Source organism: Coregonus lavaretus (assembly GCF_964263955.1).
Source record: "Coregonus lavaretus genome assembly, contig: HAP1_SCAFFOLD_2174, whole genome shotgun sequence".
In the NCBI taxonomy this organism is placed as follows: Eukaryota; Metazoa; Chordata; class Actinopteri; order Salmoniformes; family Salmonidae; genus Coregonus; species Coregonus lavaretus.
Genome location: NW_028163897.1, coordinates 1,360 through 20,000, shown reverse-complemented (window position 1 = coordinate 20,000; position 18,641 = coordinate 1,360). Strand labels below are relative to the sequence as shown.

Sequence of the window (18,641 nt, the reverse complement as noted above, 5' to 3'; positions counted from 1 at the left end):
ACCAACCTGTTATACAGTCTGATAACCAACCTGTTATACAGTCTGATAACCAACAGTCTGATAACCAACCTGTTACACAGTCTGATAACCAACCTGTTATATAGTCTGATAACCAACCTGTTATACAGTCTGATAACCAACAGTCTGATAACCAACAGTCTGATAACCAACCTGTTATACAGTCTGATAACCAACAGTCTGATAACAAACCTGTTATACAGTCTGATAACCAACCTGTTATACAGTCTGATAACCAACCTGTTATACCGTCTGATAACCAACCTGTTATACAGTCTGATAACCAACCTGTTATACAGTCTGATAACCAACCTGTTATACAGTCTGATAACCAACCTGTTATACAGTCTGATAACCAACAGTCTGATAACCAACCTGTTATACAGTCTGATAACCAACCTGTTATACAGTCTGATAACTAACCTGTTATACAGTCTGATAACCAACCTGTTATACAGTCTGATAACCAACCTGTTATACAGTCTGATAACCAACCTGTTATACAGTCTGATAACCAACCTGTTATACAGTCTGATACCCAACCTGTTATACAGTCTGATAACCAACCTGTTATATAGTCTGATAACCAACCTGTTATACAGTCTGATAACCAACCTGTTATACAGTCTGATAACCAACCTGTTATACAGTCTGATAACCAACCTGTTATACAGTCTGATAACCAACAGTCTGATAACCAACCTGTTATACAGTCTGATAACCAACCTGTTATACAGTCTGATAACCAACCTGTTATATAGTCTGATAACCAACCTGTTATACAGTCTGATAACCAACCTGTTATACAGTCTGATAACCAACCTGTTATACAGTCTGATAACCAACCTGTTATACAGTCTGATAACCAACCTGTTATACAGTCTGATAACCAACCTGTTATACAGTCTGATAACCAACAGTCTGATAAACAACCTATTATACAGTCTGATAACCAACCTGTTATACAGTCTGATAACCAACAGTCTGATAACCAACCTGTTATACAGTCTGATAACCAACCTGTTATACAGTCTGATAACCAACCTGTTATACAGTCTGATAACCAACAGTCTGATAACCAACCTGCTATACAGTCTGATAACCAACAGTCTGATAACCAACCTGTTATACAGTCTGATAACCAACAGTCTGATAACCAACCTGCTATACAGTCTGATAACCAACAGTCTGATAACCAACCTGTTATACAGTCTGATAACCAACCTGTTATACAGTCTGATAACCAACCTGTTATACAGTCTGATAACCAACAGTCTGATAACCAACCTTTTATACAGTCTGATAACCAACCTGTTATACAGTCTGATAACCAACCTGTTATACAGTCTGATAACCAACCTGTTATACAGTCTGATAACCAACAGTCTGATAACCAACCTGTTATACAGTCTGATAACCAACAGTCTGATAACCAACCTGTTATACAGTCTGATAACCAACCTGTTATACAGTCTGATAACCAACAGTCTGATAACCAACCTGTTATACAGTCTGATAACCAACCTGTTATACAGTCTGATAACCAACAGTCTGATAACCAACCTGTTATACAGTCTGATAACCAACCTGTTATACAGTCTGATAACCAACCTGTTATACAGTCTGATAACCAACCTGTTATACAGTCTGATAACCAACAGTCTGATAACCAACCTGTTATACAGTCTGATAACCAACAGTCTGATAACCAACCTGTTATACAGTCTGATAACCAACAGTCTGATAACCAACCTGTTATACAGTCTGATAACCAACAGTCTGATAACCAACCTGTTAAAAAGTCTGATAACCAACCTGTTATACAGTCTGATAAACAACCTGTTATACAGTCTGATAACCAACATGTTATACAGTCTGATAACCAACCTGTTATACAGTCTGATAACCAACAGTCTGATAACCAACCTGTTATACAGTCTGATACCCAACCTGTTATACAGTCTGATAACCAACAGTCTGATAACCAACCTGTTATACAGTCTGATAACAAACCTGTTATACAGTCTGATAACCAACAGTCTGATAACCAACCTGTTATACAGTCTGATACCCAACCTGTTATACAGTCTGATAACCAACAGTCTGATAACCAACCTGTTATACAGTCTGATAACAAACCTGTTATATAGTCTGATAACCAACCTGTTATACAGTCTGATAACCAACCTGTTATACAGTCTGATAACCAACCTGTTATACAGTCTAACAACCAACCTGTTATATAGTCTGATAACCAACCTGTTATATAGTCTGATAACCAACCTGTTATACAGTCTGATAACCAACAGTCTGATAACCAACAGTCTGATAACCAACCTGTTATACAGTCTGATAACCAACAGTCTGATAACCAACCTGTTATACAGTCTGATAACCAACAGTCTGATAACCAACCTGTTATACAGTCTGATAACCAACCTGTTATACAGTCTGATAACCAACAGTCTGATAACCAACCTGTTATACAGTCTGATAACCAACCTGTTATACAGTCTGATAACCAACCTGTTATACAGTCTGATAACCAACCTGTTATACAGTCTGATAACCAACAGTCTTATAACCAACCTGTTATACAGTCTGATAACCAACAGTCTGATAACCAACCTGTTATACAGTCTGATAACAAACCTGTTATACAGTCTGATAACAAACCTGTTATACAGTCTGATAACCAACCTGTTATACAGTCTGATAACCAACCTGTTATACAGTCTGATAACCAACCTGTTATACAGTCTGATAACCAACCTGTTATACAGTCTGATAACCAACCTGTTATACAGTCTGATAACCAACAGTCTGATAAACAACCTATTATACAGTCTGATAACCAACCTGTTATACAGTCTGATAACCAACAGTCTGATAACCAACCTGTTATACAGTCTGATAACCAACCTGTTATACAGTCTGATAACCAACCTGTTATACAGTCTGATAACCAACAGTCTGATAACCAACCTGCTATACAGTCTGATAACCAACAGTCTGATAACCAACCTGTTATACAGTCTGATAACCAACAGTCTGATAACCAACCTGCTATACAGTCTGATAACCAACAGTCTGATAACCAACCTGTTATACAGTCTGATAACCAACCTGTTATACAGTCTGATAACCAACCTGTTATACAGTCTGATAACCAACAGTCTGATAACCAACCTTTTATACAGTCTGATAACCAACCTGTTATACAGTCTGATAACCAACCTGTTATACAGTCTGATAACCAACCTGTTATACAGTCTGATAACCAACAGTCTGATAACCAACCTGTTATACAGTCTGATAACCAACAGTCTGATAACCAACCTGTTATACAGTCTGATAACCAACCTGTTATACAGTCTGATAACCAACAGTCTGATAACCAACCTGTTATACAGTCTGATAACCAACCTGTTATACAGTCTGATAACCAACAGTCTGATAACCAACCTGTTATACAGTCTGATAACCAACCTGTTATACAGTCTGATAACCAACCTGTTATACAGTCTGATAACCAACCTGTTATACAGTCTGATAACCAACAGTCTGATAACCAACCTGTTATACAGTCTGATAACCAACAGTCTGATAACCAACCTGTTATACAGTCTGATAACCAACAGTCTGATAACCAACCTGTTATACAGTCTGATAACCAACAGTCTGATAACCAACCTGTTAAAAAGTCTGATAACCAACCTGTTATACAGTCTGATAAACAACCTGTTATACAGTCTGATAACCAACATGTTATACAGTCTGATAACCAACCTGTTATACAGTCTGATAACCAACAGTCTGATAACCAACCTGTTATACAGTCTGATACCCAACCTGTTATACAGTCTGATAACCAACAGTCTGATAACCAACCTGTTATACAGTCTGATAACAAACCTGTTATACAGTCTGATAACCAACAGTCTGATAACCAACCTGTTATACAGTCTGATACCCAACCTGTTATACAGTCTGATAACCAACAGTCTGATAACCAACCTGTTATACAGTCTGATAACAAACCTGTTATATAGTCTGATAACCAACCTGTTATACAGTCTGATAACCAACCTGTTATACAGTCTGATAACCAACCTGTTATACAGTCTGATAACCAACAGTCTGATAACCAACCTGTTATACAGTCTGATAACCAACCTGTTATACAGTCTGATAACCAACCTGTTATACAGTCTGATAACCAACCTGTTATACAGTCTGATAACCAACAGTCTGATAACCAACCTGTTATACAGTCTGATAACCAACCTGTTATACAGTCTGATAACCAACCTGTTATACAGTCTGATAACCAACCTGTTATACAGTCTGATAACCAACCTGTTATACAGTCTGATAACCAACCTGTTATACAGTCTGATAACCAACCTGTTATACAGTCTGATAACCAACCTGTTATACAGTCTGATAACAAACCTGTTATACAGTCTGATAACCAACCTGTTATACAGTCTGATAACCAACCTGTTATACAGTCTGATAACCAACAGTCTGATAACCAACCTGTTATACAGTCTGATAACCAACCTGTTATACAGTCTGATAACCAACCTGTTATACAGTCTGATAACCAACCTGTTATACAGTCTGATAACCAACCTGTTATACAGTCTGATAACCAACAGTCTGATAACCAACCTGTTATACAGTCTGATAACCAACCTGTTATACAGTCTGATAACCAACCTGTTATACAGTCTGATAACCAACCTGTTATACAGTCTGATAACCAACAGTCTGATAACCAACCTGTTATACAGTCTGATAACCAACAGTCTGATAACCAACCTGTTATACAGTCTGATAACCAACCTGTTATACAGTCTGATAACCAACCTGTTATACAGTCTGATAACCAACCTGTTATACAGTCTGATAACCAACCTGTTATACAGTCTGATAAACAACCTGTTATACAGTCTGATAAACAACCTGTTATACAGTCTGATAACCAACAGTCTGATAACCAACCTGTTATAAAGTCTGATAACCAACCTGTTATACAGTCTGATAACCAACCTGTTATACAGTCTGATAACCAACCTGTTATACAGTCTAACAACCAACCTGTTATATAGTCTGATAACCAACCTGTTATATAGTCTGATAACCAACCTGTTATACAGTCTGATAACCAACAGTCTGATAACCAACAGTCTGATAACCAACCTGTTATACAGTCTGATAACCAACAGTCTGATAACCAACCTGTTATACAGTCTGATAACCAACAGTCTGATAACCAACCTGTTATACAGTCTGATAACCAACCTGTTATACAGTCTGATAACCAACAGTCTGATAACCAACCTGTTATACAGTCTGATAACCAACCTGTTATACAGTCTGATAACCAACCTGTTATACAGTCTGATAACCAACCTGTTATACAGTCTGATAACCAACAGTCTTATAACCAACCTGTTATACAGTCTGATAACCAACAGTCTGATAACCAACCTGTTATACAGTCTGATAACAAACCTGTTATACAGTCTGATAACAAACCTGTTATACAGTCTGATAACCAACCTGTTATACAGTCTGATAACCAACCTGTTATACAGTCTGATAACCAACCTGTTATACAGTCTGATAACCAACAGTCTGATAACCAACCTGTTATACAGTCTGATAACCAACAGTCTGATAACCAACCTGTTATACAGTCTGATAACCAACCTGTTATACAGTCTGATAACCAACAGTCTGATAACCAACATGTTATACAGTCTGATAACCAACAGTCTGATAACCAACCTGTTATACAGTCTGATAACCAACCTGTTATACAGTCTGATAACCAACCTGTTATACAGTCTGATAACCAACCTGTTATACAGTCTGATAACCAACCTGTTATACAGTCTGATAGCCAACATTCTGATAACCAACCTGTTATACAGTTAGGGGGAGTGACGAGCTCTACAGCAGAGTCTCAGCACTCAATCGCTGGTTGAAAACTGTTTTCTGCCCCTCCCAAAAGATAGAATTTGTAGATAATTGGCCCTCTTTCTGGGACTCACCCACAAACAGGACCAAGCCTGACCTGCTGAGGAGTGACGGACTCCATCCTAGCTGGAGGGGTGCTCTCATCTTATCTACCAACATAGATAGGGCTCTAACTCCTCTAGCCCCACAGTGAAATAGGGTGCAGGCCAGGCAGCAGGCTGTTAGCCAACCTGCCAGCTTAGTGGAGTCTGCCAATAGCACAGTCAGTGTAGTCAGCTCAGCCATACCCATTGAGACTGTGTCTGTGCCTCGACCTAGGTTGGGCAAAACTAAACATGGCGGTGTTCGCCCTAGCAATCTTATTAGGATAAAGACCTCCTCCATTCCTGCCATTATTGAAAGAGATCGTGATACCTCACATCTCAAAATAGGGTTACTTAATGTTAGATCCCTCACTTCAAAGGCAGTCATAGTCAATGAACTAATCACTGATCATAATCTTGATGTGATTGGCCTGACTGAAACATGGCTTAAGCCTGATGAATTTGCTGTGTTAAATGAGGCCTCACCTCCTGGTTACACTAGTGACCATATTCCCCGTGCATCCCGCAAAGGCGGAGGTGTTGCTAACATTTACGATAGCAAATTTCAATTTACAAAAAAAAAAATGGCGTTTTCGTCTTTTGAGCTTCTAGTCATGAAATCTATGCAGCCTACTCAATCACTTTTTATAGCTACTGTTTACAGGCCTCCTGGGCCATATACAGCGTTCCTCTCTGAGTTTCCTGAATTCCTATCAGACCTTGTAGTCATAGCAGATCATATTCTAATTTTTGGTGATTTTAATATTCACATGGAGAAGTCCACAGACCCACTCCAAAAGTCTTTCGGAGCCATCATCGACTCAGTGGGTTTTGTCCAACATGTCTCTGGACCTACTCACTGCCACAGTCATACTCTGGACCTAGTTTTGTCCCATGGAATAAATGTTGTAGATCTTAATGTTTTTCCACAAAATCCTGGACTATCGGACCACCATTTTATTACGTTTGCAATCGCAACAAATAATCTGCTCAGACCCCAACCAAGGAGCATCAAAAGTCGTGCTATAAATTCTCAGACAACACAAAATTTCCTTGATGCCCTTCCAGACTCCTTCTGCCTACCCAAGGACGTTAGAGGACAAAAATTAGTTAACCACTTAACTGAGGAACTCAATTTAACCTTGCGCAATACCCTAGATGCAGTTGCACCCCTAAAAATGAAAAACATTTGTCATAAGAAACTAGCTCCCTGGTATACAGAAAATACCCGAGCTTTGAAGCAAGCTTCCAGGAAATTGGAACGGAAATGGCGCCACACCAAACTGGAAGTCTTCCGACTAGCTTGGAAAGACAGTACTGTGCAGTACCGAAGAGCCCTCACTGCTGCTCGATCATCCTACTTTTCCAACTTAATCGAGGAAAATAAGAACAATCCAAAATTTCTTTTTGATACTGTTGCAAAGCTAACTAAAAAGCAGCATTCCCCAAGAGAGGATGGCTTTCACTTCAGCAGTAATAAATTCATGAACTTTTTTGAGGAAAAGATCATGACCATTAGAAAGCAAATTACGGACTCCTCTTTGAATCTGCGTATTCCTCCAGGGCTTAGCTGTCCTGGATCTGCACAGCTCTGCGAGGGCCTGGGATCGGGAGAGACACTTAAGTGTTTTAGTACTATATCTCTTGACACAATGATGAAAATAATCATGGCCTCTAAACCTTCAAGCTGCATACTGGATCCTATTCCTACTAAACTGCTGAAGGAGCTGCTTCCTGTGCTTGGCCCTCCTATGTTGAACATAATAAACAGCTCTCTATCCACCGGATGTGTACCAAACTCACTAAAAGTGGCAGTGATAAAGCCTCTCTTGAAAAAGCCAAACCTTGACCCGGAAAATATAAAAAACTATCGGCCTATATCGAATCTTCCATTCCTCTCAAAATTTTTTGAAAAAGCTGTTGCGCAGCAACTCACTGCCTTTCTGAAGACAAACAATGTATACGAAATGCTTCAGTCTGGTTTTAGACCCCATCATAGCACTGAGACTGCACTTGTGAAGGTGGTAAATGACCTTTTAATGGCGTCAGACCGAGGCTCTGCATCTGTCCTCGTGCTACTAGACCTTAGTGCTGCCTTTGACACCATCGATCACCACATTCTTTTGGAGAGACTGGAAACCCAAATTGGTCTACACGGACAAGTTCTGGCCTGGTTTAGATCTTACCTGTCGGAAAGATATCAGTTTGTCTCTGTGAATGGTCTGTCCTCCGACAAATCAACTGTACATTTCGGTGTTCCTCAAGGTTCCGTTTTAGGACCACTATTGTTTTCACTATATATTTTACCTCTTGGGGATGTTATTCGAAAACATAATGTTAACTTTCACTGCTATGCAGATGACACACAGCTGTACATTTCAATGAAACATGGTGAAGCCCCAAAATTGCCCTCGCTAGAAGCCTGTGTTTCAGACATAAGGAAGTGGATGGCTGAAAACTTTCTACTTTTGGTCCTCTGTAGCTCAATCGGTAGAGCATGGCGCTTGTAACGTCAGGGTAGTGGGTTCGATCCCAGGGACCACCCATACGTTAAAATGTATGCGCACATGACTGTAAGTCGCTTTGGATAAAAGCGTCTGCTAAATGGCATATTATTATTATTATTATTATTATTATTTAAACTCGGACAAAACAGAGATGCTTGTTCTAGGTCCCAAGAAACAAAGAGATCTTCTGTTAAATCTGACAATTCATCTTGATGGTTGTAAAGTCGTCTCAAATAAAACTGTGAAGGACCTCGGCGTTACTCTTGACCCTGATCTCTCTTTTGACGAACATATCAAGACTGTTTCAAGGACAGCTTTTTTCCATCTACGTAACATTGCAAAAATCAGAAATTTTCTGTCCAAAAATGATGCAGAAAAATTAATCCATGCATTTGTTACTTCTAGGTTAGACTACTGCAATGCTCTACTTTCCGGCTACCCGGATAAAGCACTAAATAAACTTCAGTTAGTGCTAAATACGGCTACTAGAATCCTGACTAGAACCAAGAAATTTGATCATATTACTCCAGTGCTAGCTTCCCTACACTGGCTTCCTGTTAAGGCAAGGGCTGATTTCAAGGTTTTACTGTTAACCTATAAAGCGTTACATGGGCTTGCTCCTACCTATCTTTCCGAGTTGGTCCTGCCGTACATACCAATACGTACGCTACGGTCACAAGACGCAGGCCTCCTAATTGTCCCTAGAATTTCTAAGCAAACAGCGGGAGGCAGGGCTTTCTCCTATAGATCTCCATTTTTATGGAACAGTCTGCCTACCCATGTGAGAGACGCAGACTCGGTCTCAACCTTTAAGTCTTTACTGAAGACTTATCTCTTCAGTAGGTCATATGATTGAGTGTAGTCTGGCCCAGGAGTGTGAAGGTGAACGGAAAGGCTCTGGAGCAACGAACAGCCCTTGCTGTCTCTGCCAGGCCGGTTCCCCTCTCTCCACTGGGGTTCTCTGCCTCTAACCCTGTTACAGGGGCTGAGTCACTGGCTTGCTGGTGCTCTTTCATGCCGTCCCTAGGAGGGGTGCGTCACTTGAGTGGGTTGAGTTACTGACGTGATCTTCCTGTCTGGGTTGGCGCCCCCCCTTGGTTTGTGCTGTGGTGGAGACCTCTGTGGGCTATACTCGGCCTTGTCTCAGGATTGTAAGTTGGTGGTTGAGGATATCCCTTTAGTGGTGCGGGGGCTGTGCTTTGGCAGAGTGGGTGGGGTTATATCCTTCCTGTTTGGCCCTGTCCGGGGGTTTTCTTCGGATGGGGCCACAGTGTCTCCGGACCACTCCTGTCTCAGCCTCCAGTATTTATGCTGCAGTAGTTTATGTGTCGGGGGGCTGGGGTTAGTTGGTTATACCTGGAGTACTTCTCCTGTCTTATCCAGTGTCCTGTGTGAATTTAAGTATGCTCTCTCTAATTCTCTCGTTCTCTCTTTCTCTCTGAGAACCTGAGCCCTAGGACCATACGTCAGGACTACCGGGCATGCTGACACCTTGCTGTCCCCAGTCCGCCTGGCCTTGCTGCTATTCCAGTTTCAACTGTTCTGCCTGCGGTTACGAAACCCCTACCTGTCCCAGACCTGCTGTTTTCAACTCTTAATGATCGGCTATGAAAAGCCAACTGAGAGACCTGAGCCCTAGGACCATACGTCGGGACTACCGGCCGTGGTGACTCCTTGCTGTCCCTAGTCCGCCTGGCCTTGCTGCTATTCCAGTTTCAACTGTTCTGCCTGCGGTTATGGAACCCCTACCTGTCCCAGACCTGCTGTTTTCAACTCTTAATGATCGGCTATGAAAAGCCAACTGAGATTTATTCCTGATTATTATTTGACCATGCTTGTCACTTATGAACATTTTTGAACATCTTGACATGGTTCTGTTATAATCTCCACCCGGCACAGCCAGAAGAGGACTGGCCACCCCTCATAGCCTGGTTCCTCTCTAGGTTTCTTCCTAGGTTTTGGCCTTTCTAGGGAGTTTTTCCTAGCCACCGTGCTTCTACACCTGCATTACTAGCTGTTTGGGGTTTTAGGCTGGGTTTCTGTACAGCACTTCGAGATATTAGCTGATGTACGAAGGGCTATATAAAATAAAATTGATTGATTGATACAGTCTGATAACCAACCTGTTATACAGTCTGATAACCAACCTGTTATACAGTCTGATAACCAACAGTCTGATAACCAACCTGTTATACAGTCTGATAACCAACCTGTTATACAGTCTGATAACCAACATGTTATACAGTCTGATAACCAACCTGTTATACAGTCTGATAACCAACCTGTTATACAGTCTGATAAACAACCTGTTATACAGTCTGATAAACAACCTGTTATACAGTCTGATAACCAACAGTCTGATAACCAACCTGTTATAAAGTCTGATAACCAACCTGTTATACAGTCTGATAACCAACCTGTTATACAGTCTGATAACCAACCTGTTATACAGTCTGATAACCAACCTGTTATACAGTCTGATAACCAACCTGTTATACAGTCTGATAACCAACCTGTTATACAGTCTATTAACCAACAGTCTGATAACCAACCTGTTATACAGTCTGATAACCAACCTGTTATACAGTCTGATAACCAACAGTCTGATAACCAACCTGTTATACAGTCTGATAACCAACCTGTTATACAGTCTGATAACCAACCTGTTATACAGTCTGATAACCAACAGTCTGATAACCAACCTGTTATACAGTCTGATAACCAACAGTCTGATAACCAACCTGTTATACAGTCTGATAACCAACCTGTTATACAGTCTGATAACCAACAGTCTGATAACCAACCTGTTATACAGTCTGATAACCAACAGTCTGATAACCAACCTGTTATACAGTCTGATAACCAACCTGTTATACAGTCTGATAACCAACCTGTTATACAGTCTGATAACCAACCTGTTATACAGTCTGATAGCCAACAGTCTGATAACCAACCTGTTATACAGTCTGATAACCAACCTGTTATACAGTCTGATAACCAACAGTCTGATAACCAACCTGTTATACAGTCTGATAACCAACCTGTTATACAGTCTGATAACCAACCTGTTATACAGTCTGATAACCAACCTGTTATACAGTCTGATAACCAACCTGCTATACAGTCTGATAACCAACCTGTTATACAGTCTGATAACCAACCTGTTATACAGTCTAACAACCAACCTGTTATATAGTCTGATAACCAACCTGTTATATCGTCTGATAACCAACCTGTTATACAGTCTGATAACCAACAGTCTAATAACCAACCTGTTATACAGTCTGATAACCAACCTGTTATACAGTCTGATAACCAACCTGTTATACAGTCTGATAACCAACCTGTTATACAGTCTGATAACCAACCTGTTATACAGTCTAACAACCAACCTGTTATATAGTCTGATAACCAACCTGTTATATCGTCTGATAACCAACCTGTTATACAGTCTGATAACCAACAGTCTAATAACCAACCTGTTATACAGTCTGATAACCAACCTGTTATACAGTCTGATAACCAACCTGTTATATAGTCTGATAACCAACCTGTTATACAGTCTGATAACCAACCTGTTATACAGTCTGATAACCAACCTGTTATACAGTCTGATAACCAACAGTCTGATAACCAACCTGTTATACAGTCTAATAACCAACCTGTTATATAGTCTAATAACCAACTTGTTATACAGTCTGATAACCAACCGGTTATATAGTCTGATAACCAACCTGTTATATAGTCTGATAACCAACCGGTTATATAGTCTGATAACCAACCTGTTATATAGTCTGATAACCAACCTGTTATACAGTCTGATAACCAACCTGTTATACAGTCTGATAACCAACCTGTTATACAGTCTGATAACCAACCTGTTATACAGTCTGATAACCAACCTGTTATACAGTCTGATAACCAACCTGTTATACAGTCTGATAACCAACCTGTTATACAGTCTAACAACCAACCTGTTATATAGTCTGATAACCAACCTGTTATACAGTCTGATAACCAACAGTCTGATAACCAACCTGTTATACAGTCTGATAACCAACCTGTTATACAGTCTGATAACCAACCTGTTATACAGTCTGATAACCAACAGTCTGATAACCAACAGTCTGATAACCAACCTGTTATACAGTCTGATAACCAACCTGTTATACAGTCTGATAACCAACCTGTTATACAGTCTGATAACCAACCTGTTATACAGTCTGATAACCAACCTGTTATACAGTCTGATAACCAACCGGTTATACAGTCTGATAACCAACCGGTTATACAGTCTGATAACCAACCGGTTATATAGTCTGATAACCAACCTGTTATACAGTCTGATAACCAAGCTGTTATACAGTCTGATAACCAACCGGTTATATAGTCTGATAACCAACCTGTTATACTCCAGTTGTTCCAGGGAGAAGATGTGTTTGTTGAAGTATTCCTGGAGCTTCTCGTTGGCGTAGTTGATGTTGAACTGTTCAAATCTGTTCACCTAGAGGATGGAAATATAATCTGTAACATCACTAACAGAACCATACTATCCTAGCCTGGTCCCAGATCTGTAAACATCACTAACAGAACCATACTATACTAGCCTGGTCCCAGATCTGTAAACATCCCTAACAGAACCATACTATCCTAGCCTGGTCCCAGATCTGTAACATCCCTAACAGAACCATACTATCCTAGCCTGGTCCCAGATCTGTAACATCACTAACAGAACCATACTATCCTAGCCTGGTCCCAGATCTGTAAACATCCTTAACAGAACCATACTATCCTAGCCTGGTCCCAGATCTGTAACATCACTAACAGAACCATACTATCCTAGCCTGGTCCCAGATCTGTAACATCACTAACAGAACCATACTATCCTAGCCTGGTCCCAGATCTGTAACATCCCTAACAGAACCATACTATCCTAGCCTGGTCCCAGATCTGTAACATCACTAACAGAACCATACTATACTAGCCTGGTCCCAGATCTGTAACATCCCTAACAGAACCATACTATCCTAGCCTGGTCCCAGATCTGTAACATCACTAACAGAACCATACTATCCTAGCCTGGTCCCAGATCTGTAACATCACTAACAGAACCATACTATCCTAGCCTGGTCCCAGATCTGTAACATCCCTAACAGAACCATACTATCCTAGCCTGGTCCCAGATCTGTAAACATCCCTAACAGAACCATACTATCCTAGCCTGGTCCCAGATCTGTAACATCCCTAACAGAACCATACTATCCTAGCCTGGTCCCAGATCTGTAACATCACTAACAGAACCATACTATCCTAGCCTGGTCCCAGATCTGTAACATCACTAACAGAACCATACTATCCTAGCCTGGTCCCAGATCTGTAACATCACTAACAGAACCATACTATCCTAGCCTGGTCCCAGATCTGTAACATCACTAACAGAACCATACTATCCTAGCCTGGTCCCAGATCTGTTTGTGCTCTAATCCTTGCCAACTTCCTTCAAATACTGCAGGGTCTACTACTTTAAAAACACAAAGCTACCTCAAAGTTCTCGAAGCCGAAAATGTCGAGGATGCCGATGGACTTGAAGTTGTCCTTCCCTCTGACCTTCTGGTTGATCCGTGTGATGATCCAGGAGAAAGACTGGGAGTACAACGCCATGGCAACCGAGTCCCGAGAGTCCACCGCCTGTCAATCAAATGATCAGACAATGAAAGGGTTCATTAATATACAGGCCAAACCAGACAACCGAAGAAGTATGGGTGTGTCCCAAATAGCACCCTGTTCCCCTTTATAGTGCACTACTTTAGACCAGTGCACTGAATAGGAGATAGTGTGCCATTTGGTACGCAGCTTGTATCAAGAATATTGAGTGAATTGCTCTGATAAAGTATATGCTGTAGCTAGCTGTTCGCATTGAATCTCTAGGCCCCAGTTAATCTGTCAACAGTGAATCTCTAGGCCCCATTTAATATATGTCAACAGTGAATCTCTAGGCCCCGGTTAATATATGTCAACAGTGAATCTCTAGGCCCCGGTTAACCTCAGTCAACAGTGAATCTCTAGGCCCCGGTTAACCTCAGTCAACAGTAAATCTCTAGGCCCCAGTTAATCTGTCTATGTCAACAGTGAATCCAGACTGAGCCAAGTCTGATCAAGGACAATTATATTTATTATGGAAACAGAAAGGTGCCGTTATCTCCTGATCTAGAAGGAGTTACATAATAAGTTATACATTGTTTGTTGAGTCCAGAATCCTCTTAATTTGTATTTATTTAACCTTTATTTAACCAGGAAAAAACATTGAGACACAGGGTCTATTTTGCAATGGAGTCCTGGCCAAGGAAACATCAGCAGTCAATACAACATTACAACATTAAACATACAAACAGCCCTACAACACGACATTAAGAGCTGATCCAGCCTGCAGGAAACATTTGAAGAGTTTCATTACAAAACGCGATATATGTAAGGGTTGGTGTGAGGTGTGAGTATGAACATTTTCCAGTATGAAAATGTATTGCACTCACTAACTGTAAGTCGCTCTGGATAAGAGCGTCTGCTAAATGACTAAAATGTAAATGTAGGTGTGACCCAGATGCGGTGCAGGATAGACAGTAGGCAGTAGGCAGAGATGGTGAAACAAGGATCTTTACTGGTGGTCCCGAAGCCAGGATATAAAACAACAGACTTTACACGAAAAAGAAAGGCGGAGCAAATAAGACTCCAAAAAACTGCCAGCCAAGATACGAAATACTAACTGTGACTGAAATAATAACTAAACAGGGAGAACACTTCTCACGTACCTGTCCATTCATCCCGCGATCAGACACTGATTAGTACTGCTTGGCATAGTGAAACTAGCAGAGAGAACTGAGCAAGGGAACACAGGGAAGTGAGGGCATAAATACACAGGTGAACAGGTAGACACAGGTGAACAGGTAGACACAGGTGACACCAATAGGATCATGATTAGTCCAGACTGTGAGTGAGGAGGTGCCTAAGGTTGTCGGAGGATGACACCTAGTGGGTCGCTCCGGAACTGCGACCCCCTCCTGTAACAGTGCCCCCCCCCAAGCCGTTCATCTCGGCGCCTCCTAGTGGAGGCGACGGAATGTTGTTATCAGCCCTGGGTCCAGAATGTCCTTCCTGGGCACCCAGGACCGCTCCTCCGGCCCATAACCGTCCCAGTCCACCAGAAATTGGAGACCCCTCCCCACCCGCCGGCAGGTGGCGACGGGCTTGAGGAGGGACACATGGAATGTGGGATGCACCCGCATGGTGGGGGGAAGTTGCAGGTGGTAGGCCACTGGGTTGACTCGCCGGACCACTCAGAATGGTCCGACAGCTTCCTGGACTCCACGCGGAGGGGAAGATCCCGCATGGAGAGCCACACCCTCTGTCCCAGGAGAAAGACCGGGGCCGGGCGATGCCTGCGGTTGGCCTGATGTTGAGACCTGACCGAGGCCCGCTTAAGCGCCGCCCGTACCTGCCTCCAGGTACGTCGACAGCGACTAATGTGGGCCTGGACCGACGGGACCGCCGCCTCCTCCACTTGATCGGGGAATAGGGGGGATTGGTACCCGTATTGGCACTGTAAGGGGAACAGGCCGGTGGACGAGCAGAGAAGGGTGTTGTGGGCGTACTCCGCCCACGCAAGTCGCTGACTCCACGTAGCTGGGTTGCTGGAGGCGTAGCACCTCAGCACCCCCTCCAGATCCTGGTTGATGCGCTCCGTCTGCCTGTTCGTCTGGGGATGGAAGCCGAAAGACAAGCTGACGGGGGCGCCAAGGCAGGTGGCAAATGCCTTCCAGAACCTGGAGGCAAACTGAGGGCCCCGATCCGACACCACATCTTGGGGAAGGCCATGGACCCGGAAAACATGCTGCACCACCAATTTAGCCGCCACCCGGCGGAAGTTTGGGAAGGGGAATGAAGTGGGCAGCCTTCGAGAACCGGTCCACAACGACCAGGATGACTTTGTATCCATCAGACGGGGGTAGGGCGGAAATGAAATCCAGTGAGATGTGGGACCACGGACGCTTGGGGATAGGCAGGGGTCAGAGCAGCCCTGCCGCGGGCTGACGTGAGCTCTTCATGCACGCGCACACCGGGCAAGCAGCCACGAAGGCGCGCGTATCCCCCTCAGCAGATGGCCACCTTAACCTCCTACGCAGGAATGTCCTGGCACCTCATTCGGATGGCTGGTGAGGTTGGACGCATGCGACCACTGAACTGCCGGGAGAGTGCGTCAGGCTTGGTGTTCTTCGACCCCGGACGGTATGAGATGGTGAACCGGAACCTGGTGAAGAACAACACCCACCTGGTCTGGCGCGAGTTGAGCCTCTTGGCCCCCTGAATGTAGGATAAGTTCTTGTGGTCAGTCCATTCGATGAATGGATGAGCGGCCCCCTCTAGCCAATGCCTCCACTCCCCCAGGGCGAGCTTGACCGCAAGCAGCTCACGGTTCCCCACATGGTAATTCCGCTCCACCGGGGACAGCCGACGGGAGAAAAACGCGCAGGGATGAGTCTTACCATCCGTGAGGAACCGCTGGGACAGGATTTCTCCCACTGCAACGTCTGAAACATCCACCTCCACAATGAACGGCAGGGACGGATCAGGATGCCTGAGGACCGGGGGCGATGTAAAGCGCCGCTTCAGCTCATCAAATGCGTTCCCCGCTTCCGGGGGTCCAGGCGAAGGAGCGTACGCTTGTCTGGGTGAGGGACCCGGCTGTCAGGGGAGCGGCTAGGGAGCTAAATTTGCGAGCCGCCCCGTGGACCAGTCTATCCTGGGTTTGTGGGCGACCAGCCAGGGGTGCCCGAAGATGAGGGGATATCCTCCCATTGCCCCCCTGCCACCCGGACACGCACAGGGTCAGTGCGCCGGGTGATGAAGCCTGACCCCAATGGCCGGCCGTCCAGGCCCATGACCGGAACCAGCTCGGAGAGGGTAACGGAACACTCCACTCTTGGACCAGCCCCGCGTCCATCAGGTTTCCCGCGGCCCCAGAATCCACCAGTGCATGCACCCGACGCGCAGCGCGGGCCCACTGAATGAACCCTGACGGGGAGAAAAGCCTGGGTGTCTCTAGAGTTGGAGTTTAGGTTCCGGCTCGCTAGCACCCCTCCCGATTCTAGCGATTTATTGTATCCAAAGGGTGAACAGTGTATTCAATGTGTGTTTTCATTTTGGGTATTTAAGCAACATTTGGAACAATTGTATGTGGGTTTTACAGGTGTTTCCCAGGTGTTTTCATTAGGATAAATCAAGGGCAGCTTTGAGTTTGATTATATAGACTTTAGGGGAGGAGTTAAGGAATAATCATCCCGCTGTTTCCAGACAGTAGCCTTTTATTGTTTTCCGTCGCTGGATCTTGGCTCTCTCCTTTTCACTTGTTTAGAAAGTTTCCTCTTTCAGCCAACATGAACAGATATCACAGGCTCCAACAGGAACAGATATCACAGGCTCCAATAGGAACAGATATCACCGGCTCCAATAGGAACAGATATCACCGGCTCCAATAGGAACAGATATCACTGGCTCCAACAGGAACAGATATCACAGGCTCCAATAGGAACAGATATCACAGGCTCCAATAGGAACAGATATCACAGGCTCCAACAGGAACAGATATCACCGGCTCCAATAGGAACAGATATCACAGGCTCCAACAGGAACAGATAACACCGGCTCCAATAGGAACAGATATCACAGGCTCCAATAGGAACAGATATCACAGGCTCCAATAGGAACAGATATCACAGGCTCCAATAGGAACAGATATCACTGGCTCCAACAGGAACAGATATCACAGGCTCCAATAGGAACAGATATCACCGGCTCCAATAGGAACAGATATCACAGGCTCCAATAGGAACAGATATCACCGGCTCCAATAGGAACAGATATCACAGGCTCCAACAGGAACAGATATCACAGGCTCCAATAGGAACAGATATCACAGGCTCCAATAGGAACAGATATCACTGGCTCCAACAGGAACAGATATCACAGGCTCCAATAGGAACAGATATCA

The 18,641-nt window shown here is 43.4% G+C and overlaps 1 protein-coding gene across 1 annotated transcript in view; it reads right to left on the bottom strand.

Annotated features, from left to right (window-relative positions):
* LOC311117681 (unconventional myosin-X-like) overlaps positions 1–17,532 on the bottom strand; it is a gene marked incomplete at both ends in the record, with an annotated part of 51,606 nt that extends 34,074 nt beyond the window's left edge. Inside the window, 5 exons of the mRNA XM_084192611.1 lie at positions 13,003–13,103; positions 14,141–14,287; positions 16,089–16,193; positions 17,051–17,335; positions 17,476–17,532. Of these exons, the coding sequence (XP_084048737.1) occupies positions 13,003–13,103; positions 14,141–14,287; positions 16,089–16,193; positions 17,051–17,335; positions 17,476–17,532 (695 nt within the window). The remainder of the gene's footprint in view (positions 1–13,002; positions 13,104–14,140; positions 14,288–16,088; positions 16,194–17,050; positions 17,336–17,475) is intronic.
* Positions 17,533–18,641: the final 1,109 nt, after the last annotated feature.